Source organism: Perissodus microlepis, chromosome 19 (assembly GCF_051167445.1).
Source record: "Perissodus microlepis isolate ML-2025 ecotype Zambia chromosome 19, ASM5116744v1, whole genome shotgun sequence".
NCBI classification, from domain to species: Eukaryota; Metazoa; Chordata; class Actinopteri; order Cichliformes; family Cichlidae; genus Perissodus; species Perissodus microlepis.
In genome coordinates, this window is record NC_140479.1 from 1,817,962 (window position 1) to 1,845,221 (window position 27,260).

Here is a 27,260-nt window from a genome sequence, read left to right on the forward strand (position 1 = left end):
AGTGTATTCAACAGTAGAACATGGGGCCCAATTTTAAATCAGACTGGTCTTAGAACGTCTTAACTAGCATATCGACAGAATTCCTTCAAACTTTATAGCCTTCATTAGAACTGTGACTTTACCACAACCTTGTTAGACCCTCATTAGAACTTATGGGTTATGGATAAGTAGCACATTGGGATATATCAGGTTCTATCAGATCTGATAGAACCTATTATTCTGATGACTTTAGCAGAACCCCGTTTGAGACTGGATGGCTTCAAACATTGTGTGACCTCTGTAAAGGTCTCCTTAAAATTTAGACTGTAGGGAACAGAACTAAAGCTCTGGAGTTTCAAGTTGAACATTAGAAACTGTTTTTTCTAGTGATCTCTCTAGAACTGCGTGTGAGTGTTCTGAGTGATTACTGTCAGTGGACGTCAGAGCCCTCGTGCTTTTAATAAAACTGGAATCCCACCTCGACCATGTGCAGCATGCTCTCTATAACTAAAGTAACAAATGACCACATGTTGAAACATAGAATTTTATTGTAAATAAGCAGGTTGGCACTAAGCTTGCATATTCTATAAAACAGGTCTGTTGGGACACTTAAAAAATAAAAACAAAACAATAATTAGTTGTTTGAAGCCTAAATGCAAAGGTACCAAAGACAACAGAGGCTCATTCTGGAAAGTCTAAAGTACAGAGGCACATGTGAACTTCAGGACCTCATGTGACATCAGATTCGTTGCTGAAAATTCTTCTACATGGGCTGAGGAACACATTTGAAAACCACTGGACCAATGTTCAAACTACATAGAAAATTTCAAATGTTTTTTTTTTTGCATGTGTCCTCGCTTTAAAAAAGAGAGATGACATTTATCCTGTCTTCAGAAGTCCCTGAAGAATGTCTCTACATCAGCGGTCCCCAACCCCCGGGCCTCGGACCGGTACCGGTCCGTGAGTCGTTTGGTACCGGGCCGCGAGAGTTGAGGCTCAGGTGTGAAATGTATGGTTTTCAGGGTTTTTATCGGTTTTCAGCGTTATTTTGTTATTGTTTTTATCTTTAACTCTGTTTTCCTGGGTCTTTTCACGTGTGTTATGAATAAATGTGGGGTGGCTGTAGCTCAGGTGGCAGAGCAGGTCAGCCACTAATCAGAAGGTCGGTGGTTCGATCCCAGGCTGCCTCCTGGCTGCATGCCAAATATCCTTGGGCAAGATACTAACCCCGTGTTTGCCTACTGGTGGTGGCCAGAGGGCCCGGTGGCGCCTGTGTCCGGCAGCCTCGCCTCTGTCAGTGCGCCCCAGGGTGGCTGTGACTACAATGTAGCTGCCATCACCAGTGTGTGAATGTGTGTGTGAATGATTGAATGTAGTGTAAAGCGCTTTGGGGTCCTTAAGGACTAGAAAAGCGCTATACAAATGCAGGCCATTTACCATTTAAATCTTCTTTTTTTCGGTACCTTAAAGGCCGGTCCGTGAAAATATTGTCGGGCATAAACCGGTCCGTGGCGCAAAAAAGGTTGGAGACCGCTGCTCTACATCATCATGTGATGTGAGTGGAGCCCTCTGGTCTGCCACCACACATGCCCGCCCCCCTTCCCCCAGTAGAACCCTCCACTAGTCAAAAGCCTGAGGCTTAAGCAAACGGCCAGAAGGGCTGAACTGGCTGAGGGCCCACTAGCTCGGGCCGAACCCACCGTAGGTTCCTGAATCACCGGCGGGCGCGGGGCACTCTCCGAGGAAAGGGCAGAATCCAACAGTCCGGCTGTAGATGGGCGGCCGCAGTGCACCAACGGATCATCCTGTAGAACGTGCACAGGTTAAAGCCGGTCCACTGAAACTACCTCCTGACGACCCCTGAAGTCCAAAATGAAGTGCTTGTTGCCCGGCTCAATAACTCTATACAGGCCGTCATAAAGTGGACGCAAGGAGAGGTTGATGAAAACAAACTGAGAAGAGTCCAACGATCTCAGAACAAAAACGTCGGGCAGGCAGTGGTGCACGGGGCCCGGAAGAGAAAAGCATGCAGGCAGAGCATGGAGTAATAGGATTGTTGGACAGTTTTTTTGACTTCACTGATATTTTTAACGAATAACAAATTAAACGGGACATTTGGACTGAGAGGATTCAATATCAAGCCAGATCGAGGTAGTCACATCTGAGCCAGTGCGATCACTCTAAGATGAATAGCAAGTTGGTAAAGTCGCAGATTGGGTAAATCAACACCTCCATCTCAACTGGACATCTGGAGTGTGGCCATTTTAAGTCTGGGCCTTCTTTTGCTCCATATAAAAGCACTTAACCAACCCTCCAAAACCTCAATAACCTTGTTAGATAACAAGATGGGGATCATTTGCAGAGGATATAGCAGTCTGGACACAATATTCATTTTGATCAGGGCCACTCTGCCGAGCCATGAAATGGGGAGTGCCCAGCGCTCCAGATCAGCCTTAATTGAATCGAAAAGAGGGACAAAGTTGAGCTTGAACAGCTGATGATAAGAGGGAGAAACCCTTATATAAATAAGTAAACCCAGTAGGAGACCACGAAATGGAAAGGGAACAGTTGTAACCGGAACTGTCAACAATGAACCCAGGGGCATGGCCTCTGACTTGGCAAAGTTAATCTTATAGCCTGAAAATGCACCGAAAGATGAAATTACGGGGGAGGGAGGTTTCAGGTCGGGATAAGAGCACCAACACATCATCTGCATATAAAGAGATTTTATGTATCTTCTCTTTAACACAAATACCAGAAATTAAAACATCCTGTCTTATGGTCTGGTTCAGCAGTTCTATTAAAGAGTAGAGGACTAAGAGGATCGCCCGGCCTATTTCCACGGTGGAGAGCAAAATTGCTGGATCGCATCCCGTTAGTTATAACTGCTGCGACTGGGGAGTTATAGAGAACTTTCACCCAATTTACAACAATTTCACCCAATCCAAATTCCTCTAAGGCAAAAAATAGATACGACCATTCAACGTGATCAAATGCTTTTTCTGCATCAAGAGAGAGTACAAGGAATGGCTCATCAGAATTTTGTGAAAGATGAATAACATTAAGAAGTCTCCTCATGTTATCAGGGGAGTTGCGCCTTTAACAAAAACTGTTTGGTCCTCATTAATTATATAGGGGAGTACCTTCTCAAGTCGTAGGGCTAATATCTTAGAGAGTAACTTCAAGTCTGAATTCAGCAAGGCAATGGGCGTATATGAAGTACATTTATCAGGGGGTTTACCTTTTTTAAGAATAACAGAAATATTGGCCTCCCTGAGGGACTGGGGCAGGATGCCATTTAAAAAGTGGACCCAGAAGGACTGTCTGAAACTGTAAAACTCACAGCTAAATCCATCCCTACCTGGAGCTTTACCTGATGGCATGGCGTTCAAGGCAAACAGGGCTTCTTCTCTTGTAATGGCAAGAGAATCGGCCCTTCTTTTTACAAGGTTGGCAAGCAGGGGCGATTCTAGAATCAGAGCTTTGGGGGTGCTGAGCACCCAGAGAGCTGCCCATCCAGGCAAGATAAACTTTACTCGTCACGATGAGACTTCTTCCCTGTCTCTGTCAGTCCCTGCATCCTTAAATGTCTCCAGTTGTCCTGAGTTCCCTCTGACTGTCTCCTTGGTGCATTTAAACCCTTGTTCCTCCCTGTCCTCATCGTCTGTTGTCTTCATCTCCATTATCAGGCATCATAATTTTACCATCTCTGTGCAAGTCTGCAAATTTCTTTATTAAATCATAAGATTCTTAAATCTTATGATTTATTTATATAATCAAGTCTGTCTGTGCCTGGGTCCTCGTTGTACATTTTAACATAATTTAATCCCCACATTTGTGAAAGAAAAGCAAAACACTTTTTTGAAAAGTCTGTAACAAAACCATCAAATCTGATAAAGGTTAGTTAAATGCTGCAAAAGAAGAATGGATTGGAATAAAAAAATACATATCCTAACCTTAATTACTGCGGGAGAATAATGAATGATGCTCACAGTGAGTAAAAAGTAAAAATTTTTACTTTTTGCATTTTTTGGACAGAGATTCACTTTTAATGTGTATGTATAATACAATACAGATACATAAAAATACACTCCAAAAATAGAGGAGTCCTTGAAATGTACAAATTACTATTAAAAAATTAGAAAAATGGAGACACCTTGGCCTCTGGTACAATGTATACAATGTATGAAAAGATCTTTACTGCAGATACTAATATGGCTCTGCAGATTCTTTTCTTTTCTTTTATCCTATGTCGCCTCACCTTGAGGTTGGAAAATCTATCACATTTTGGTGGTCAAGTCTCTCAAGCATCTCTTTCTCAACTGACATCACAGCCAGGTGCTGGAGTCTGCTTTGACCCATGGTCCTTCTCAGCCAGGTATGGAGCTGACTCAAGACACTAAAAGACCTTTCACAGCTACAGCTGCTAACTGGGTTTGTTAGGGCAACCTGAATAACAGTTTTCAGTGTGGGGAAGATCTGATTATCCAGAAGATTGTACAATGTTAACATATCTGGAATGGCACCAGCCTCACTCTTCAGCTTCAAAAAGTTTTTGGCAACCGTGACTTCCTCTGACTGAAGCTCAATATGGTAATGCAGTGCCAGGGCTTACAACCCAGTTTGTTTAGCAGATTCTGTACAGCAGGTTTAATATAGGGAGAACACAACTTCCAGATTGTATGAGTAAAATTAGTTGGGGTTTTTTCTTTGCCAGTTTAACAGTTTCTGTTTTGCCTGTTAGTACTCCCTGCCTGTTTTCTTACTTGGTTCTTCCTGACCTTGTACTTTCTACTCATCTTCCCCTCTTTCCTCTCTCCCTCTTTGGACTGACAGTCATACACAAATAGATTGTATTCAATTAGATTTTTTTTTAAAAAACTATTAAGATCACTAATAAAAAAGTCCTCTCTCAGTGTACTTTCAACCAAAAGGCAAATAACCAAACCACATGTACATCTAACAAAAGATATAAATATTGAAACACTGATCCAACATTATCCTTTATTGATGGATCATGTGATCTTACACTTTTACCTGAATGTGGCTCATTTTTTTGAAAAAACCTCCTCATATCCATTATGAACCTGGCTGTCTCTCTGTACACACACACACACACACACACACACACACACACACACACAACAGGAGTTATAAGGTTAATGGGCATCCAGTCAGTTAGCTAGTTAGTACCTTTGGTTCAATATCGGCACATGCACATATGAGAAAATAACCAGTTTCTCTCATTCATTCAAACAGGACAGTGGTAACAACAGCAGGCTACGGACAATGTTGTTTTAGATTTTAAATAGGCTGTATAAATTTCAATGGGAGCAACAGGACGGTCAAATATCGCTGATTTTACTACAGAGCAGGACGGATTGTAGGGCAGCAAACATAGTCGGTAAACACGTTTTCAACACAGCAGGTTACCTGGATGTAATGTTTTTCAGCTATAAAGAAACATGGTCTGACTCCTACCTAACTATATAAAGAGTAACTGAAGGTTAAATGCAGCTAATATGTCCTGTTTTAAGCCAGGCACTCATACCTCCGCTCCACTGCGTCTCAGCCACTATTGCTCTGGCAGCAACGGCGCTAGAGCCAGAGCAGGGGAGAGGCGAGCTGGAACAAACCATTTTGGGAGGGGGGGAGGGGTTATCTATACTTTTGTTGTTAAAATGTTCCATCTCAATTAAGTACTGTATGCTTTTTATATTTTTAGTAGTGTGTCCCACAAACAGCAAATATTGTTAAAAAAAAGTAAGAGATCTTTGGGGGTGCTTTGATTCATTGTGGGGGTGCTGAAGCACCCCCAAAAATGGGCTAAAATCGCCCCTGTTGGCAAGATATCTACCCGGTTTGTCGCCAAATTTGTACATCCTCTGCTTGGCAAATTTAGGAGTATGCTCAGAATTCTGGATCATAAAAGTATTTAGAGCTGTGCGAGTGGCAGCGAGGTCCTCAAGTAAATATGGCGTAGGAGATGCAATATGAAATTTCTCCAGCTCGGTCAGCTTGGTTTTGAGGGCTAAATATTGCTCATTCCTTTGTCGCTTCCTAAAGGCCACAAAACAGATGATCAGACCCCGGGAAAAGGCTTTACACGTTTCCAGAGGATAGAAGGGTTGTCTAAGGAGGGGGAGCTGATTGAGATCCTGAATTACGAATTAGAATGTGAAATAAACTTCTTGTCTCTAAGCAGGGACGAGCAAAATCTCCAGCATCTAGACAGAACCCTAACATCTGGCAGGGAATAAGATAAATACAGGGGAGCGTGGTCCGATAAGATAATGTTACCAATCTCACATGAGAGAGACTGGGGAATTTTGGAAGCGGGGATGAACCAATAGTCAGTTCTGGTGTAACATTTTTATTGGGGCAGGGAGAAAAATGTAAATCCTAAGTCGGTAGGGTGTCGCTGCCTCCAAACATCACAGAAACTGAAGTCAGAGCATAACAAAATGAGCATTCTGGCCTGGCTCGAGGGAGGGGAACTACTAGACGGCCGCTTATCCAGCACAGGATCAATGTGACAGTTAAAGTCCCCGCCCATGTCTGCAGATGCAAGACCGGCAAACGTGGCAAAAGAAGAGGCAAGAAAGCTAGGGGAGTAGCCGGGTGGACAGTACAGATTCATAAATGTCACTTCTTTTCCCAGAAGTGTACCCTTAACTATTATATAGCGACCATGGTCATTTTTGACACAGTTGAGACACTGGAATGCAAGATTTTTGCTAACGAGGATCGCTACGCCCCTAATAAAAGAAGAATAGGAAGTTGCAAACACCTGTCCAACCCAGCCCCTCTTAAGTTTGATGTTGTCCTTATCCTGTAAATGAGTCTCATGGAGAAACACCAAAGAAATCTCCACCCTTTTCCAAAAAGGAAAGCACAACTAGTCTTTTGGTGGGTTTCTGCAGTGGTGGGGGAGAGCAATCCTACAGCAGTGTTCTGCTGTACGGATCACTCTCTGAAGAGCTTTTTGATCCTTAACACAGCTGTTCCCAAACCAGGATGTGATGTTCTGTGTGAGGATGCTCTCCACAGCATCTGTATAGAAAGTCCTGAGGATCGCTGGCGAGACCCTGAACTTCCTCAGTTGTCATAGGTGATACAGGCGCTGCCTAGCCTTTTTGGTCTGGACCTGAATGTGGGCAGACCATGTCGGGTCTGAGGAGATGTGGAGATGCCGACCAACACCACTGTGTCGTCAGCAAACTTCACAATGGTATTGGAGCCATGAGTGGCCACACAGTCTGAACTGTAGAGGGAGTAGAGCAGTGGCGAGAGGACACATCCCTGAGGTGCTCCTGTGTTGATGGTGATGCTGTTAGAGACGCATCTACCCACCCTCACCACCTGAGTTCTGCCAGTGAGGAAGTCCAACACCCATGCACACAGACGGTTGTTGAGTCCCAGATCCCTCAGCTTTGTGAACAGTCTGCTGGGCACTATTGTGTTAAACACTGAACTGTAATCAACAAACAGCATTCTCACATAGTTACCCTGTTTCTTATCCACGTGGCTGAGGGTGGTGTGCAGGACATGGGCGACAGCATCCTCTGTAGACCTCTTGGGTCAGTAGGTGAACTGGAGCAAATCTATGGTGTCTGGGATGGAGGAGGAGATGATGTTCTTCAGCAGCTTCTCGAACACCTTCATTACTACCGAGGTCAGTACAACTAGCCGGTAATCATTCAGGGATGAGGGCTTGTTGTTCTTGGGCACAGGGATAATGGTGGATCATTTGAAGCATGTTGGGACCACAGACTTCGCCAGGGACTCGTTGAAGATGTAAGTGAACACACCTGCCAACTGGTCAGCACAGCAGCGCAGCAGACGGCCGGTGATGCTGTCTGGCCCTGCCACGTTCCTTGTGTTCACTCTCCTCAATGCCACTCGGACGAAGTGCTGATGACTGGTTTCTCGCTGATGACGTCACTGTCTTCGGTTGTCAGGCGGTAGTTAGCATTAGCTGCCTGGCTAACCTCGAAACGGGCGTAGAACTGGTTCAGCTCGTTGGTGAATGCAGAGTTGATCCCAGGCTTTGTAGTCCGTAATGGTGCGTAGTCCGTGACACATACTCCGTGTGTCACCCTGGTGGAAGCGAGACTCCACACGCTCCCGGTACCAGTGTTTGGCATCTCTCACCGTGTGCCGCATGCCGTATGAGGCCGCTTTGTAGGCGCTCATATCGCCAGTGGCAAGACCCGTGTTGTAGGTGGCGGTCCTGGCATTCACTGCAGCACGGATCGATCTGTCCACCCACGGTTTCTGGTTCGGGAATGTGGTGACTCTCGCAGTGGGGATAATCTCCTCCGCTAGCATATTGACGAAGCATACTGCTACTTCCGTAAACTTGTTGATGTCGACTGCGCATCTTCTGAACATGTCCCAGTCTACGTCATTGAGTGCTTCCTGTAGCGTAGCTTCTGATTGGGCAGACCAACGTTTCACCTCCCTCGTGGTTACTTCTTCCCTCTGTACGTTTTGTTTATACTGAGGGATGAGGAAGATGGCGTTGTGGTCAGACTTCCCAAAAGCCGGGTGTGAGACAGCTTTGTAGCCCTGCTTGTATGGCGTGTAGCAGTGGTCCAAAATTCGATCCCCCCTCGTCGGACACGAGACATGCTGGCAAAAGTTCGACATGACTTGTCCGAGGTTCGCAATCACATTCGCTTCAGTCCAGGATCAGGTGACCCTGAATCCTCCCTTTGTTAGCTATTATGCTTTGAGGCAACTGTTGTTGTGATTTTGCTCTATATAAATAGAATTGAATTCAACTGAAAATAGAATGCATATAGTTTAAATGCATGGGAAAGTGGAAGTGATGTAAAGAGTAGACTAGAAGCCAAACATCTGAGAAACCAGACAGATGAGTGAATACAGATCTTCCTTACTGAACTTATGCTTAAACTTCATTATAATAATATTAATAATTAAAAGGTAAATGAAAAATACAAAAAACAGGCATGAAAGCATAAAAGCTGAACAAGGTAAAAATAGACTAAGACAGAGTCATGATGAAGAGTATACAATTCTGAGTAGATGGTTTTAAGATGTGATTTAAAAGAGGAGACAGAGTTCGTGGTCCGGAGATCTGGTGGAAGTGCATTTCAAAGTCTGGGAGCAGAACAACTAAAGGCTCTGAGTTCCATAGAAGTCAGGTGAGCAGGTGGAACAGACAGAAGGGAAGCTGAAGAAGAGCTGAGTGTACGAGGGGGTGAGTATAGAGAAGATCAGATAAATATGGAGGTAAGAAGGTAAGAGGTTGAAAGTAAGAAGCAGGATGAAATTGACATGGACGTGAACTGGAAGCCAATGGAGCTGTTTAAGAACAGCTGTTATATGTTCAGTGGATCTAATTCTGGATACAATACGAGCAGTTGTGTTTTGAACTAACTGAAGCTTATGGAGAAATTTATGAGGTAGACCAAAGAGAAGAGAATTACAGTAATGTAAATGAGATGTGACAAGAGCATTAACAAGAATGGCGGTACTGTTTGGAGTGAGTGAAGGACAATGTCAGTTAATATTACGAAGATGAAAATAGGAGGAACGAGTGATATTATTTATATGTGCTGTGAAGGAAAGAGTGCTGTCGAGGATGACACCAAGACTCTTAACCTGAGGGGAGGGTGTGATATTATCAGTGTTGGGTAAGTTATTTTAAATTAGTAACTTAGTTACATTACTAGTTACTTCTATCAAAAGTAACTCAGTTACTTCAAGTTACTTGTTACTTTCAGAGTAACTAGTTACTAGGGAAAGTAACTTTGGTTTTACTCAGAATTCTCTTGTTAATGTGTTGCTTCCGTAACTGGATACCCAGCAAGATTGCCAGTCTTCTAGCTTGCTTACTTGCCACAAGTGCACTGTGCCACCTACCAATAGAAAGGAAAAAATAATGTGCACATTTCCACGAGAGAAATCCATTTTAAATGAGAATAAGAAAGTATTTCCTTGTGCCCCCCTTTCCCTTTTAATGCCCTACATGGACCCCTGGCAACACTTTGCTAGACCCGCCCCTGCACAGTTACCAGCTGTCAGCTACTTAGAAAAGGATCCTGGTGTTATTTGTCTCTCACAAACAGTTCATAACTTCCCTTCAACTCATTCATGTCACCTAAAAGGTAAACCTTTTTCTCCATCACAGCTCTGATGATTCAGTAAGGACATCTCCTGGTTTCATCTTCATGTTTCCCTCTCACCACATATCCAAACCGATATCATGACCAGCAGCTTTACAGCTGTGGCTCCAGCAAACATCAGCTGATACTAGAAAGTAATATTAAATAAATTCTAACAACAGCTGATCAAGCTTAAAAGTGCTGCTGTTGTTTACCGCGACATCCGCTGGTTTCCTCTTTCTGGCGCAAAGTGGGCGATAAATAAACAAGAGAGAAAAGCCAATCGGCTGATCATTGATCAGTTTCATGATTGAAGTAGAAACAGGAGAGAGAGGGGAGAGAATGAGAGAAGAAGAGGCAGCTGTGCAGCAAAGACACAGAATAACTCCAGCTTTGTGTCTTTTTCATTGTAGCTGAAGTCCGGGACAAAATGTTCCTTTTCACCTCAATACGAAACGCGTAATAGTTTCTCTGAATACGAGACGATTCCGTTTTTTACGGGACGGTTGGCAACTCTAATAATTAACCATATGAACAAAATAAAGTTCAACATCAGTAACATAACACCCACCCAGCTGTATAGAAACTCCGTCATGCTAGCTAGCACGCAGTACGAAAAAGTCAGCATAACGAAAATAAACTCCACCTAAACTTGGTTCATATCTGACCCAGATGGACTGCAGGTCATAACTTCTTACCTGAAATTCAGTTCACCTGACACTCTCGGACCAGCGGCCGCTTCGGGTCTCTCCTCTTGCCTCCCCTTTCCTTCATCCACCTGCTGGCTTCCACCACTTGCTAATGTTATTGAATCTGTGGAAGCTCCGCGATGCCACCACACGAAGTAACGAATAACGAGCCTATCTAAATCCCAGTAACGAGTAACGCGTTCCTGGTTTTGGCATAATAACTAGTTACCGTGCTCGTTACCACAATAATAACGTAGTTACTGTAACGCGTTACTTAATAACACTGGATATTATCACTGAAAGACTGGTGGTTGGAACTTTAGTCAGTGTTGATTTGGTGCCTATTAAAATAAATTATATTTTATTGCCATTAAGTTTATGAAAGTTGTGAGTAAACCAGACCTTGATTTCACCTAAACAGTCAGAAATGGATGTGAGTGGGAGATTAGCTGTGGGTTTGGAAGATAAGTAGAGCTGGGTGTCATCGGCATAGCAGTGAAATTGGATGTTATACTTCTTAAAAATATTACCTAGGGGTAGGAAATCGATAATCAACCCAGGACTGAGCCTTGGGGTACACCAGAATTAACTGGAGTAGTTAGTGATCTTTGAGTGAGAACGGCCAGAGAGATACCAGGTAAACTGCACTGACATCACCAAATGTTCCTATGAATGTATTTATTAACTCTAGTAACAACTGACTATTGTTCTAGGATTCTCATGACACACTTTCTTCACATGCAGTACATTGACAAAAGTATTTGATTGTGATTGCCTCAAACTTCAAATTGCAGTCAGAAGTATTTGGACCACCCTGAACACCATGTGTGATTTAGAGAAGATGGAATGTGAACTTCTTTAGTACATTTGTTTATGCAGTCTAGCTAACACTCCACTTCATTGTTTATTAAGATTTTAACTCCCCCTGTCAATATTAACTGTTAACCATGTCATACAGGAATATGTGGTCCTCACAGGACAGGCCCTACAAACATATGCTTTATAGAACATGATGCTGGATGTGAACCCTGTAAGACCCAACCAATCAAAAAATAGCCAGAAAATTCTGATTTTTTTCAAACTGGGATGAGGTAGCAGTAGTGGTTCCCCTCTGCGAATCACTACCTTATTGTGGTGGACGGGTTTGTGTGTCCCAGGGATCCCAGGAGCTATGTTCTCCAGGGGCTTCTGCCCGTGGTAGGGTCTCCCATGGCAAATTAGTCCTGGGTGAGGGACCAGGCAAAGACCGATTCAGAAGACCCTTATGAGAAAACCATCGAGGGAACTGTCGACCCCGCCCAGGACAGGGTTACTGGGGTCCTGCCCTGGAGCCAGGCTCGGGGAGGGTGCCCGAAGGGCCCATCCCTACTGTAGGCCCACCACCAGCAGGAGGTGCTGTAAGGGTCGAGTGCATTGTGTGAGGGCGAGGGCCAGGAGCCGAGGCCCTGGTGGACTGATCCCCAGCTACCAAGACTGGCAACTGGGACATGGAATGTCACCTCACCGGTGGGGAAGGAGCCTGAGTTAGTACATGATGTTGAGAGATACTGGCTAGATATAGTCGGGCTCACCTTAACGCATGGCTTGGGCTCTGGAACCAGTTTCCTGGAGAGGGGCTGGACTCAGTCTCAGTCTGGAGTTGCCCCCGGTGAGAGTCGGTGGGCTGGGGTGGTTATTCTAGTATCTCCATGGGTGGATATTCTAGTATCCCATCGGCTTGCTGCCTGTACATATTGGGGTTCTTCCCAGTGGATGAGAGGGTTTGCTCCATGCGCCTTTGGGTCGGGAAATGGGTCCTGACTGTCATCTGCATTTATGCACCGAGTGGCGGTTCAGAGTACCCAGGCTTTTTTGGAGTCCCTGGGTGGGGTGCTGGAGGGTGCTCCGCCTGGAGACTCTGTTTACCTACTGGAGGACTTCAATGCTCATGTGAGCAATGACATTGAGACCTGGAGAGGCATGATTGGGAGGAATGGCCTCCCTGATCTGAACCTGAGTGGTGTTTAGTTATTGGACTTCTGTGCAAACCACAGTTTGGCCATAACGAACACCATGTTCGAACATAAGAGTGTCCATAAGTGCACATGGCACCAGGATGCTCTAGGCCGCAGATTGATGATCGATTTTGTAATCGTATCAACAGACCTGCGGTCATATGTTCTGGACACTCGGGGAAAAGAGAGGGGCTGAGCTGTCAACTGATCACCACCTGGTGGTGAGTTGGATCAGGTGGCGGGGGAGGACGCTGGACAGACCCGACGTGCGAAAAACGTACAGTGAGGGTGCGCTGGGAACACCTAGCAGAGGCCCCAGTCCGCGAGATCTTCAACGGCACTGTGTATAGTGTGGGTGGAGTGCTGCTGACTTTGACTGAAAAAATTGTCGGGCGGTGGAAGGAATACTTCGAGGACCTCCTTAATCCCACTGGCACGTCTTCCGTGGAGGAAGCAGAGTCTGGGGACGGGGGGATGACCCGCCAATCTCCGAGGGTGAGGTCACTGAGGCAATTAAACAACTCCTTGGTGACAGAGCCCCTGGGTTAGATGAGGTCCTGGCTCATCTAAGGCTCTGGATGTTGTAGGGCTGTCCTGGTTGACACAGCTCTGCAAAGTTGCGTGGAGATCAGGGGCGGCATCCTGGACTGGCAGACCGGGTGGTGGTCCCCATTTTTAAGTAGGGGGGCGGGAGGGTGTGCTCCAGCTACGGGGGATCACACTCCTCCGCCTCCCTGGGAAAGTTTATGCCAGGGTGCTGGAAAGGAGAGTCCGTCCGTTAGTTGAACCTCGGATCCTGGAGAAACAGGATCGTCCTGGTCGCAGAACACTGGACCAGCTCTTTATCCTCTCGGGGATACTTGAGGGCGCATGGGAGTTTTCCCAACCAGTCTACATGTGTTTTGTAGACTTGGAGATGGCATTCGACCATGTGCCTCGTGGTGTCCTGTGGGAGGTGCTGCAGGAGTATGCGGTGTCTGGCCCATTGCTACGGGCCATTCGATCCCTATACAACCCTTGCAAGAACTTGGTCCGCAAAGCCGGCAACTAGTTGGACTCGTTCGAGTGTTGGGTTCAGCCAGGGCTGCCCTTTGTCACCGATTCTGTTCATAATTTTTATGGACAGGATTTCACTTGGGTGGTCTCAGGATCTCATCTCTGCTTTTTGCGGATGATGTGGTTCTGTTGGCTTCATCGGGTGGTTGCCTCCAGCTTGCACTGGAACAGTTTGCAGCCGAGTGTGAAGTGGCGGGAATGAGGATCAGCACCTCCAAATCTGAGGCCATGGTTCTCAGCCAGAAAAGTGCAGTGTCCACTCTGGGTTGGGGACAAGTTCCTGCCCTAAGTGGAGGAGTTTAATTATCTCGGGATCTTGTTCATGAGTGATGGGAGAAGGGAGTGGGAGATTGACAGATGGATTGGTGCTGCAGCTGCAGTGATGCAGACACTGTACAGATCCATTGTGGTGAAGAGAGAGCTGAGCGTAAAAGCAAAGCTCTCAATTTACCGGTTGATCTACGTCCCTACCTTCACCTTTGGTCACGAGCTGTAGGTAGTGACCGAAAGAACAAGATAATGATCTTGTGTACATTCAGGGAACAGAAGCACAACAAAGATTACATTTTACAAGCTCTCCTGATTAGCTTACCTGCTCCCACAGACATTGCCTTGATAACATTTACTCCAACCTCTGCAAAGGATGGAATTTCCACTTCTTTCTCCCTTTACATCCAAGAATGCTACATGGGATAGAAGTCTGGATAACTCACCTGCACTCTGGTTAGTACGCCCTGGCCTATATTTGATCTCAGACTGAAAGCTTGCCAGGTGCATTGCCCATCTCTGCATCAGAGTACCAAGTTTAGCTAACTCAAGTACACCAAAGAATTATCATCTGCATAAACTATAAAGTTCAATTCAGTTCAGTTTTATTTAAGTAGCACCAAATCACAACAATAGTCGCCTCAAGGTGCTTTATATTGGAAGGTAAGGACCCTACAATCAGATGACCACAGGACAGAAGACAGCCAGAGAGGGGTTGGTGTGCACATTAGGCCTCGAGAAATTAACCTTTTTCTGAACCAATTGGGTTTATGGGTTGATGAGGTTTCATCTGCCCATCAGTTGACATGGAACCAGCTGATATTAATTTGCACTAAGTGGCAGGATTGCTTTCTAATTCCTGATAGATTTCAACTGTAATTTTCCATGCCTTTCTGCACCTCCCTTTGGTCTGGTCTTCAATCTAGAGATGGACCGATCCGATATTACGTATCGGTCCGATACTGACATAAATTACTGGATCGGATATCGGAGAAAAATTTAAAAAAATGTAATCCGATCCATTAAATATCAAAAAAGCACCTCACAAAATTTTGCGACATGGCATAACTCGGCTCATAACCGTAGCACGTCGCAGCAGTACCCGTCACGTGATAGAGCGGCTGTGTGTATTTGTAGCCTCGCTACCAACCCGGCATTTCATCTCCAAGAAAATTATCCCAGAGAGAAGTAAAGCAAGTGTGTAAGTTCATCTCTGAATGTTTGTAAAGCATTCCCGCGTTAAGCTTAACAACCGATATATGGAGCGACTGCCTCTCTCCCCCTCCCTCTCCTGCTGCTACTTCAAACATGAAACTGATCAATGATCGGCTGATCGGCTTTTGTGTCGCGAGTAGGGATGGGTATCATTTAGGTTTTATCCGATACCAGTACCAAACCGGTACTTTTGAAATGGTGCTGGTGCTTAAATGGTGCTCGAACCGGTGCTTAAAGAATGGAGAACACAAAATTGGTCCAAAAACCTCTCATGTTCAGCTGTTTTTTTGGAAAAAGATAACAATGTTAGCCTTTTCTGTCGCTATAGGGGATTTATGACATCACTCTTGGCTGGAAGCAGTGCTTAATCAATGGAAAAAAGACAAACTTTGTCCAAAAACCTCTCATGTTTAGCTGTTTTCCACTTTTTCTTTGGTCATTTTAGCCTTTTTTGGCCAGGGTGAAGGGAGTACCTGCCATCAAACAAGAAGACAGCCTCATGTAACTACTGTGGTGTTTGCTGGTTCACCTTACGCGCATTAATGTAATAACGTGGTTAGCCTACTCAACGTAAATTACACACGAACAACATTAAGCTACTCACGCAGAGAAGAACGGCTGCTGCTGCCATCATCATCCGTCATCATTTCTGCTACACTGGCAAGGCTGGGGGCCAGGACTCTCCTCTTCGGGTTTTTGGGGGAATGTTGCTAACTCCGGGTCCGATAACAGGCAACCCACCCGCAGTAGATGTGCACGGTGTGAAGTCTCGCAGCAAGCTATCAAATACGGCGCATTTCTCGGCTTTTAACAAAATGCTATACATCGCTAGGTGTTTCATCAGATTCGAGGTGTTACCTCCTTTGCACAGTATCACCTTAAAGCACTTGTTGCTGGCTGCTGAGTTTGCATCGTTTGCTGTGAAGTACAGCCAGACTTTGACCGCTTCGCCTTGGGCATTTTTAATCTGTAGCTCTGCTCTAAAAGAATGTACGTACCTGGGCCCGCCTACTACGCTTGAAAAGGTAAAATGATTGGCTAGAATCCAAAGTGTGTGACATCTCAGGGAAAAAAGCACCGAAATAAAGCACCAAAATAAAGCACCGAAATGTGCGCTGCTTTTCGGTCTGGTTACCACCGTTTATGTCAGAACCGGTGCCATTATGGCACCGGATACCGGTACCCATCCCTAGTCGCGAGTCCGTCTCTCTTGTTTGTTTATTGCTCACTTCGCGCCAGAAAGAGGAAACCGGCGGCTGAACAACAGCAGCACGTTTAAGCTTGATAAGCTGTTGTTAGAATTTATTTAATCTTACTTTCTACACCAGGATCTTTTTCTACGTAGCTGACGGCTGGTAACTGTGGGGCGGATCTACCAAAGTTTAGCCAGGGGGGGCGATAGTACGGTGGCCCTGAGAGGCCAAACGGACTGCAACTTCAGAAAACACTTGCAAAAAGAAAAATGCTGCAAAAAGAAAAATGCTGCAAAAAGAAAAATGCCTGCAAAAAGAAAAACACTTGCAAAAAGAAAAACGCTGCAAAAAGAAAAATGCTGCAAAAAGAAAAACGCCTGCAAAAAGAAAAACACTTGCAAAAAGAAAAACGCCTGCAAAAAGAAAAACACTTGCAAAAAGAAAAATGCTGCAAAAAGAAAAATGCTGCAAAAAGAAAAATGCTGCAAAAAGAAAAATGCTGCAAAAAGAGAAATGCTGCAAAAAGAAAAACGCTGCAAAAAAAAACATCTGCAAAAAGAAAAACACCTGCAAAAAGAAAAACGATGCAAAAAGAAAAACGCTGCAAAAAGAAAAACGCTGCAAAAAAAAAAACATCTGCAAAAAGAAAAACACCTGCAAAAAGAAAAACGCTGCAAAAAGAAAAACGCCTACAAAAAGAAAAACGCTGCACAAAGAAAAACGCCTGCAAAAAGAAAAACACTTGCAAAAAGAAAAATGCTGCAAAAAGAAAAATGCTGCAAAAAGAAAAACACCTGCAAAAAGAAAAACGCTGCAAAAAGAAAAACGCCTGCAAAAAGAAAAACACCTGCAAAAATAAAAACGCTGCAAAAAGAAAAAGCAAAAGCACACAAGACACAACGGAAATGTTTCTGAGGAGACAATAACCCGACGGACCAGTTGCACGAACCAAAACATGTATGTATGGTTGTATCCCAATTCAGGGTCTGCAGCCTTAAAGTAGGCAGCTTTAACCGTCCTCAAGGGCCGCGTACTCAAAGACCGCTAAGGCCGGAAGTGCGAGGCTTGTAGGCTTGTGAAATGGGACGGTCTAGCCTCCGTCGCGTTGCCCAGGTTGCCTAGCAACTATGATACTAACAGCTGGAAACGTTTCATACAGCTTTGTTTGACAGAAATGAAGGAGAACATATTTTGTACATTTGTTTCTACATGAGCTCTTTGTGATTTGTAGCTGAGGCTGAGACCACAGGACTGTAAAACATGATTTTTGGGCTTCATTTCTGTACTGAACAGTCAGTTAAGATTAGTTAGTAAATAACAATTAGCTAATGTTGTTCATGAGACTAAAGTCATCTCACTTTGGTAATGTAAATATAATATGGACAATATTATAGTTATTATATTAATCATTATTAGTTATTACAGCAGTGAGTTTGAACTCTGTGTCAAATACTGAGCTTCAGTAAAGATTCAAGTTGCATTTATTTATATTTTCTATCACCTTAAATCTTCACTCAAAGACAAGTATCTTTGACAGTGTGTATATAGATGTATTATATATAAGAGACAAATATTGTTCTTTTAATATGTTGGCATTACTAAATTTGGCTCAATGCTTACATATATGTGTAAAAAGAAAATGTACGAGCTGTGAAAACTGTTTCTGATAGAATGAAGAGTAGACTGATATATAAAATATTCCTTTATTGGGTGAGAGAGAAAACAGGCTGACTTCTGCTAAATGGGTCAAACTGGGCAGAAAGTCTACAAACACATAACATCCTTATAGAATATGATGTAACACTATAGATCAACTTACCTAAGAATATATAAAGCATATAAACAATTAGAGCAATATGATGCAACAAACACAGCAGCTACTGATCCAAAATACTCAAAGCTTCATAGAACTGAAACAAACATTTATTTTTAGCTCCATTCTGCTGCTGATACATACTTTAGGTTTCTGAACATTAAACTTGTTGCTGCCTTTCATAGTGTGTAACCTGAAGGCCCTGAGTACTTTCTCCCACACTGAAAACACTGGATGATAACATTATTTGAACATCACCTAATAAGACTGATTCAGGACAGACAGTTATGTTAAACTTTCCTAGCAGTCCTTCACAAACAGGGAACAGTCTGTCTATTCTCTCCATCTGTCAGCTGCTGCTGGCTCTTCCTCCTCCTCTTCCTCACACACTGCTGAGTTTGTCCTGGTGGATCATCAGGGGTGCAAAGCCTCACAGATGATGTGCAGCAGTGGGTCCCTCAGTCTGTCCTCACTCTGGACACTTGCAGTTGTCACACATGGAAATCAAATGTGTGATAAGCTGCAGGATTCAAACACAAGTGTAACTTATAAACACATGTTCATACTTTTATTCCACAATCAGAGAGAAAGAAACAGAGAGAGAGTGCAGGACAGACAGACAGGTGACAGTCTCAGGTGTACACACTGCTACAAAACAGCACAAGAGAAGGAGGATTTAGTGTTTGTGTTATTACGAGTGCTAAACAAGAAGAGTTCCCAGATGGTCCAGTGGACACATGTGTGACTGCTGTGATTAAAGCATCTTTCTTTCAGCTTAACGAGTGAACCGTCAGCTCGTTCAAACACACGTTAAAGTCCGTTTGGCTCGACACCACCGAACAGAGGCAGCAATATAACATAGCTAACATTAACAGTGCAGTGAATCCTGCTTGTGCTGTGATATTCAGGACTGCAAACCGAGCAGCATCACTGACTTTCAGCTTGTTGTGTTTGTGGATATATGACTGACTTTAATTATCCACAAAATCATCAGATTCTCTGTAAGATTAAGGTCGACTATTGAACGGCGGATAAAGTAAAGGCTTTAAAACAAAGTAAACGCTGAAAGTACAAACATCGCTAATGTCACATAACTTTGCCGGCATGTGGTCAACAATAATGTTTTAATGTTCTTCATTATTAAACATTTGCACATAAATAAGTGACATAATATTCAGTACTTACTTTTGAAAGTTTTCTTTTTGCAGGTGTTTTTCTTTTTGCAGCATTTTTCTTTTTGCAAGTGTTTTCTGAAGTTGCAGTCCGTTTGGCCTCTCAGGGCCATCGTACAATAGGGCATTAACAGGGAAAAGGGGGCACAAAGACATACTTTTCTTTCTTATTCTCATTTAAAATGCTTTTAATAAATAATGATCCGAATCTTACACCCAAAGTTTTAATCTGATGTAAAATGTATAGAAGTCCATTACTGTATATAGTAACTATCAGTGTTGGGGAGTAACGGAATACATGTACCGCCGTTACGTATTTAAAATATTTAAAAAAGTGGTGTTTAGAATACAGTTACTTTGTTGAAATAAATGGATTACACTGCGGTATTTTCCTGTTTCATAATGTGGCGGGTCAGGACTGTTTGGGTTTGTTTGACAGCTATGTTCTGTTGTTCCAGGCGGCAGCGCTACGGTTGCCATGGTTACAGGGCGACGCTCTCTCTCTCTGCGACTGTGTGTTTCCTGGGTGAGAGAGCGCCTTTCTGTTGTTGTTGTTGTTGTTGTGCTAAGCTAATAGGCAGAATGCTACAGCTCTAAAGAATGTAGCCTCATGGGCAGTGTAGTCCGTGCGGCAGGGAGAATGGACTGCCATACTCGTTATGTGTCTGTGAGGAAGAGGAGGGAGAAAAAGGATAGTGGAAAAGTACGAGCTATCACCGAGCAAAAACGGGAGATGGAAGCATGTAAATATAATAACAACCACTGCAGCCAAGAAGAGAGCCTGACGAGCCCAGTTGTAAGTACGTTATTAAGACTCGACTGTACACTGTGTTCGTGTTTTCCTCTGAAACAATAAGCTCCGTTGGAGCAGCATTTCAATGCCTCTCTCTGTTGTGTGGGTCAACTTTGCTTGCGAGAGACAAAGTAAAGCTTTTTTTCGGCTACGAGCCCTACACGGAACCCGCTGTATTAGTCAGAGGTCCCTTTACTACGGTTCGGAGCCGCGGACCTTCAATAACAGTAATAAATCACACAGCAATAGTACATTCATGTAGTTGTAAAAATCACGATAATATATTAAGTAATCCAAAGTATTCAGAATACGTTACTGTCATTGAGTAATGTAATGGAATACGTTACAGAATACATTTTGGGGCATGTATTCTGTAATCTGTAATGGAATACATTTTAAAAGTAACCTTCCCAACACTGGTAACTATTAAGTCTAATATACCCTAGTAAGTTATAGTACTTTTTCCTTTGGGAAGATACCATCTGTGCAGTCTGCAGTTCTGTTGAAGAAAGATGTTGAATCTATTTAATTATCCTTGGAAAATAATTGATTTCTGTGCATTTTTTTTTTCCACACTGCATCAAATTAAAGTTGATTACGTCAATTAAGCATCACGAGGTGGAGGGTGGGTGGTTCCCCATTTTTTTTGTTTTTGCTGGGAGTTTGCAACCCTATTAGTTAGGTTGCTTAATCTTTAAAATACCAGAATAGGGAGAATGGAGAAGGTTTAAGTTTATTAGATTGATCAGTGTTGCTGAACTATGAAATATTTTGGGTGCAGTGTATTTTTTTACATACAGGTATAACAGAATAGCTTTAGTGTTGTTGTTTTTTTTTTTTTTAACTTGAGTATGAACTTATACAAAAAGCAGTAAGATATTAAAACTGTTTTATTGATTAAAAAACACTATATCGGATTCATATCGGTATCGGCAGATATCCAAATTTATGATATCGGTTTCGGTATCGGACATAAAAAAAGTGGTATCGTGCCATCTCTAATACATACTAGGGCTGCCACAAATGATTATTTTGATAGTTGACTAGTCACCGATTATTTTTGCGATTAGTCGACTAATCAGATCATGCATCCATTGGATGTACAACGTACAGCTTATTGCATCAGCAGCATCTGCTCTTATATAACTATCATTAGCTTACAGCTTTAAGTGTGTAAGGTATGTGCTAACTAAAAATAAAGACAAGATGATAGTTTATTAAATTTTAATGACATTTAATGACATTGTTTCGGTGGAGTTTAATAAACTCAGCCGTCTGCTCCTTGCTATCTAAAATATAACAGGATACCAGAGTATATTCTCGAGCATCTCACATTTCTGACAATCAGTTGTCTGCTTGATGTTTATTCAGCTGTGTAAAAACTATAACTTTAATCTCAGCCAAACCGATTTACTCAGGAACAAATAAAATACTGAAAAAAGACAAACAATAACATTTTAAGTTATCTGAGTGACTTATATATCATGTTTAACCTGAGGCGGTGGGTTTGAAAACGATTTGCCGGGAGTCCGGTGTTCTCACGGGCTCTAGTGAGCCTTGCCCCCGGCTAGCTATCGAGCTAGTGGGTAACAGACGTCTCCGAAAACGTCGGAACGCTTTTGAAAATATGTGGCGTCTTCATAAACTGAGCAGATATTTGAGGTTTACACAGCTACATTCTCGCCTGAAAATATGTTAAACGTTTATTTTGTGACCCAGAAAGAATAATAAGAGTAATATTAAAACTAACTAGCTGCCGCCATTGTTGGAAACTGAGCTGGGCCGCGCTATGAATTCTGGGACACAGCTTCTTCTTCGGGGTTTAACGGCAGCTGGCATCCTTGTACATGCAGTGCTGCCATCTTCTGTTTCAGTCCGTTATTACACTCTTAAATCCTACTACTTATTCCTGCGTCTTTTGGGATCTTACAAAGCTTCAAACGACGCGTCGACTATTAAATCAGTCGTCGACGATTTTGATAGTCGACGTAATTGTGACTAGTCGACTAATCGTGGCAGCCCTAATACATACATAAGGCTTTTTTTAAATAAACAGTTCATGTAAGAGCAGAACTGTTTTATTGACAAAGTTAAAGACAAAAAGTCAAAAGGATTAATCATCCATGTAACTGTGTCACTGTATATCAGCAGAAACATTAACTCAGTTTGGTGTTTCAGTAAGCTGCTGATCTCAGACCTGATTCTGCTTTTAACACCGAGTGTACTCAGCTGCATGAAGAGCACATGAGATTTTCTCTGACAGCATTAAATAAAACCAGATGGAAGGTCAAACATCTTCACTTGTATGTTAACCTAAAAGTTTAATCTGGAATTCTTTCACCTGTGAAAAGCACAGGACCTACTGGAGGATGTCAGACCCTCAGGCCACAGTCATGAGGTCGTTTTCTGATTGTTTGGTAGGAGAGACGGGAGGACCATTCCTGTTTTGGGGCTCGTCTCATTGTTGCTCCTTTAGTGCAACTGTTGTTAATTTAACACCAAAGCAGCTGAAATGGATTAACACCTCTCCTACTTAACTGACCAGGTCAATATACCATAAGTTTAACTAACTTGATAAATAAATAGTAAAAAAAGTGTTTATTTATTATTATATGAAAATTAATGGCAAAAAAAAAAAAAAAAAAAGCTAAATACCGTTCAACAAATCATGCCCAGCATCTTACAGGTCATCATTACAAGGCTTTGCATGGACGACTGAATGATTTGGAATGAATACTTTGGGTAATATCAGATTCAGAATCACATTTATTGGCCAAGTATATCTCACCTCATGTTGTGTATGTTCATCATTTTTCATATCAGCCTACCTCTCTAACCGGTCTCCCCAATGTTTGTGTAAAGTATGTTTGGTTTGAGGGTTCCTTTGTGAGTGTGCACGCGCCAACCAGTATGCTGCCTACTGTAACCCATAATTTCCTTCGGGATTAATAAAGTGGCTACGTTCACCTTTAGTGTTAAACAAGCAGAAGTCCAGTTCCTACACCGCAGTTTTCTCCCAGGTTCCCTCGAGAACGCTCTTCACAGCCACCTCACACAGGACACAATGTAGACATGTGTTACACGTTTTAAACAGCGATTTTGGAATCAACTTGTTTTTATGTATCCCATTTCTTCTGCTCAAGAGATTATTTTAGTATGGAGATAATTTCGGTTGGGGACTGAAATGACTGGCCCAGAGCAGAAACCTTTAAAAACTTTATTAGAAACAGAGAGCACTCATTGTGCACACAGTTCCAGCATGGCTTCTGTTCTTGGGAGGAAATGTGTTTTCGCCCCTCCCCCCCATCATTTACAGTCACTGCTCTCTTTAAAAGCCACTGGAAAACAGTTAAAAAACAAAAGAAAGAAAAAAAGCTTCATAATATAACAGTACAAACAGTCTTCTCTTAAAAATATTAGAAATTATTCTTTACAGGCATGTAAAATGTAGTTCTGAAATACAGGGTGCGACTTTATTTTTCTTTACTCAGAGCTTTTTATGTACACGTGCACACGCTCACACACACACGCGCGCGCTCACACACACACACACACGCGCGCGCACACACACACGCACACACGAAAGAGTCAAGGACTTTAAATCAGCCTGTCTGAGCTGAATGCAGACAGCAACTCAGAGAAGGAAGAGACCAGAGATGAAGTGCAACAGAACCCTCCAGAACAATGCCACCATCGAGCTTAGAGACCCAACACATGGAAGAACAAAAATTATAACCTAAAATTAATAATTTAATGAAGTAGTGAGGAGTAATCAGGGCTCAACCCCCCCCCCCCAAAAAACCAAAATCATGTTCACCAGCATCATGTTTAGAATTTGCCCAGATACTTCACCATCAGATCATAAACATATTTTAAGACAACTGAAGTCAAAATTCTGAATCCATAAAATTGTCTGTAGGAAAACTTTGTGACAATAGTTTCAAAGGTAAGTACTTACATTTAAATCCCATTTAAACTTGTGTGCAAAAACCAATAAGTCTGACTTGATGCCAACAGAATGATGGAGTCACCCTTTGGTGCAAACGTGTGACTAAGTAACTTAAGTGAATGTTTAAATTGGACAATTTTATTAGAGAATTCTGAGATCAGCTGTTTGAAGCTCAGATTTCAGAAGTCAAAGTCACAACTACCCATAACGCCCACGTTCACTGCGCAAAGAAAGTATATGTTCACTGAAATTAACTCCAACTTTTTACTGGTTGATGGAAAACGATTCAGCTGAATTTCAGACTTTTTTTTTTTTAAAGACTCTAAAGATGGATCACATTTAATGTTATTATTGAAATCAAAGCTACAATACTGAATCACAAATATGGCAGTAAAACAAAAAATCCAAATGTTAAAACAAAAAAAACCTGGTCTTTTAACATAAAATGGAATTTATAACTTACAAGAATCTCAGCTGTGAGAAATCAAACCCAAAACTTTACATCATAATTTCACTTTAAATAAAAAGAACTGAACAATGTTTATGAGTGGCATTTTCACTCACTGTGAACAAGTTTAAACAAAAATTAAATATTTTGAAAGAAACAAAGTGAAAATGTTTGAGATTTGCTGGCAAATATTTGGACTCCATTCGTCTATTTTCTTGGCAGTAATGATCTTCCATACAAATTCCAAACTGACCTGCTAAACTTCAAATTCAAAAATAACTGAAGGAGCTGAAGAGTTGAAGTATTTTACACACAAAAAAAGCTTCAACAAATATCTTCTTTTTTCTTCTGCTGTAAAAATCAAACATTTTTCTGTGCTTAACCAAAATAAAAGCTCTAATTCCATTTAAAAGAGACCAAAAACACTCACGGTAGAAAGTGAGGACAGTTTGTTTTCTAGAGAACATATGCAATAGAGATGTGTGCATAATCAACAGCTTCACGAATCTGTTCCACCTTAAATAATTCCTATAAACCCGTGACCGCTGACCCCTGCAACCAGACCAAACAGGGGAGGGGGGAAAAGCACAAGAACAAAGTGGAGGGAGGGAAATAAAATAAAAAGAAACCAAAGAAGGAGCTCTGTGGTGGCTAACAGAAAGTTTCTCATGTTTCCTTAAACAGGAATCGAGTCCGTAGGTGTGGGGACGGCACCCGTGGGCCATAACTGATGGAGCGATGAGATTCCAACAGTACGAGTCGACACTCACAGGAACAAAGTGGATGGAGTTTTGTAAAGTTTTTGTCTTATCGTGCCCTCAGAGGAGACACTGGGTGGAATCTGTGGTGAGAGGGAACAAGCTGGATGAGTAGGCCTGGGTGGGCGTGTCATCACCTGCACTCCACAACCACAGTGTTCTGAGTGGGCGAGGCCGATGACGGACTCATACCAGTGTCTGAGGAACCTGATGAGGTGGATGCCATTGTGTTGGACACTGAGACAGAAGGACAGAGATGGACAGAAAGACACCTTTTAGTAATATAACCCTGATAAGCACATCACAGCAAATGGATTCGTCAATGAAAAGCAAAATTATTCAAGGCTGGAAACTGAAATTCTTTTCTAAGAAACAACAGATTTCAGACAAACAATAAATTGGGGCTAAAAACAAAGTTCATCTTTGAACAGCTGTACGGGAAAATACTGGAGTGTCCAACACTAACCCTCAGCCTGCTAGTAAATCCAACACGTTACTGATTTCAAAATACGATGTCGCCTTCTTCTCAAGTTTATTGCATTCAGAGTTTCTGAAAACGTGACTTGTAACTCAATTGAAAAGTTTCACCACGGGGATATGAACTCATCCGAGATCTTTAGTAGATGCACGTATAGTATAAATGTGACAAAGGTGACTTTGTTTTTGAGTTACAGCATTTACAAGATCTGTACAATACGTGACTGAGGTCAAACTCAGACTCGAACCATCCACCATTTTCAGCAGCTGAACCTACGGTTTCAATTTCAAACTACTACATCGCTTGGTTCTCAAGATATCTACTTCACAAACTTGTGTGTCTGGCCTCCAGTGGGACGATGACAATACCCCACGAACACGGAGTAAAAATCTATCCATCCATTCTCTTCCACTGGAGCCCATCCCAGCTAGCATAGGGCGGGAGGCAGGGTACATCCAGGTTGCCAGTCTGTCGCAAGCACGGGGAGAACATGCAAACTCAGCATGGGCAGGAAAACAAGATTACATTAGCCATATAGCTCCACTGAGTCACATTCAGTGATGACTATATCAAGCGCACCCTTCTGTGCCCACCACTGAATTTCTGACTTCCGTAAAGGAGTCACTGGAAATGGAATGGTTCTCCTCGACCAGTCTAACAGACCTTTTCCACTTGGGTCGGCTCTATGTGGTGGAAGTACCTGGTACCAGGTTCTCTTTCTGTACCTACTCAGCTGGGATTCCAAGTGATCTGAGGTGATTCAAAAATGTGATGTCATGCCACCGATTGGCTAGTCAGTGGCATCACTCGATAAGTCATGAGAGCATCTCCTTCACAAAAACCAAAACTGCCATTTTTAAAGATCTGGCAATGAGAGAAATGGCTACACATAAGAACCAACACTGAAACCGAGTCAAGCAAAGTCGGTACTGGTGTAAAAGAGCTGTAAGAAAAAAGGAAGCAGATGATGTCAGCGTTTGCCTGCAGGCCCTCCTACCTTCTCTTTCCTTCTTTTTTAGTCTTTTCCTGCGTCTGTCAATAGATGCAACCTCAGACTTCAGGGTCATGTAGTACTTTCTGATCTCTTGTAGCTTTTCCTGGAGGAACGAGATCCTTTCTGTGCTTGACATGCTGTCCAGCTCATCTGAGGAAAAGTGAAAGTGGACACAGATCAGATTAAATCTCAATTTTAAAAAGAGGTCCAACAATTTACAATTGTTTAAAATCTCTCAGAGCATCCTTCAGCATCAACATGAGGTTAAAGTTCAGGTGGAAGCACTTTGTTGTGTTTATGTTGTGCCGTGAAACATAAGTTTGCCCACA

General features: G+C 42.8%; 1 protein-coding gene across 2 annotated transcripts in view; it reads right to left on the minus strand.

Moving 5' to 3' along the window:
- Positions 1–23,507: 23,507 nt before the first annotated feature.
- Positions 23,508–27,260, minus strand: part of arid4a (AT-rich interactive domain 4A) — a 38,944-nt gene continuing 35,191 nt past the window's right edge. For both annotated transcript variants that reach the window (XM_084913878.1, XM_084913877.1), the window contains exons 24-25: positions 26,935–27,081; positions 23,508–25,696 (exon numbers count right to left, since the gene is read on the minus strand). In XM_084913878.1, the coding sequence (XP_084770004.1) occupies positions 25,593–25,696; positions 26,935–27,081 (251 nt within the window). In that variant the 3' untranslated portion in view covers positions 23,508–25,592. The remainder of the gene's footprint in view (positions 25,697–26,934; positions 27,082–27,260) is intronic.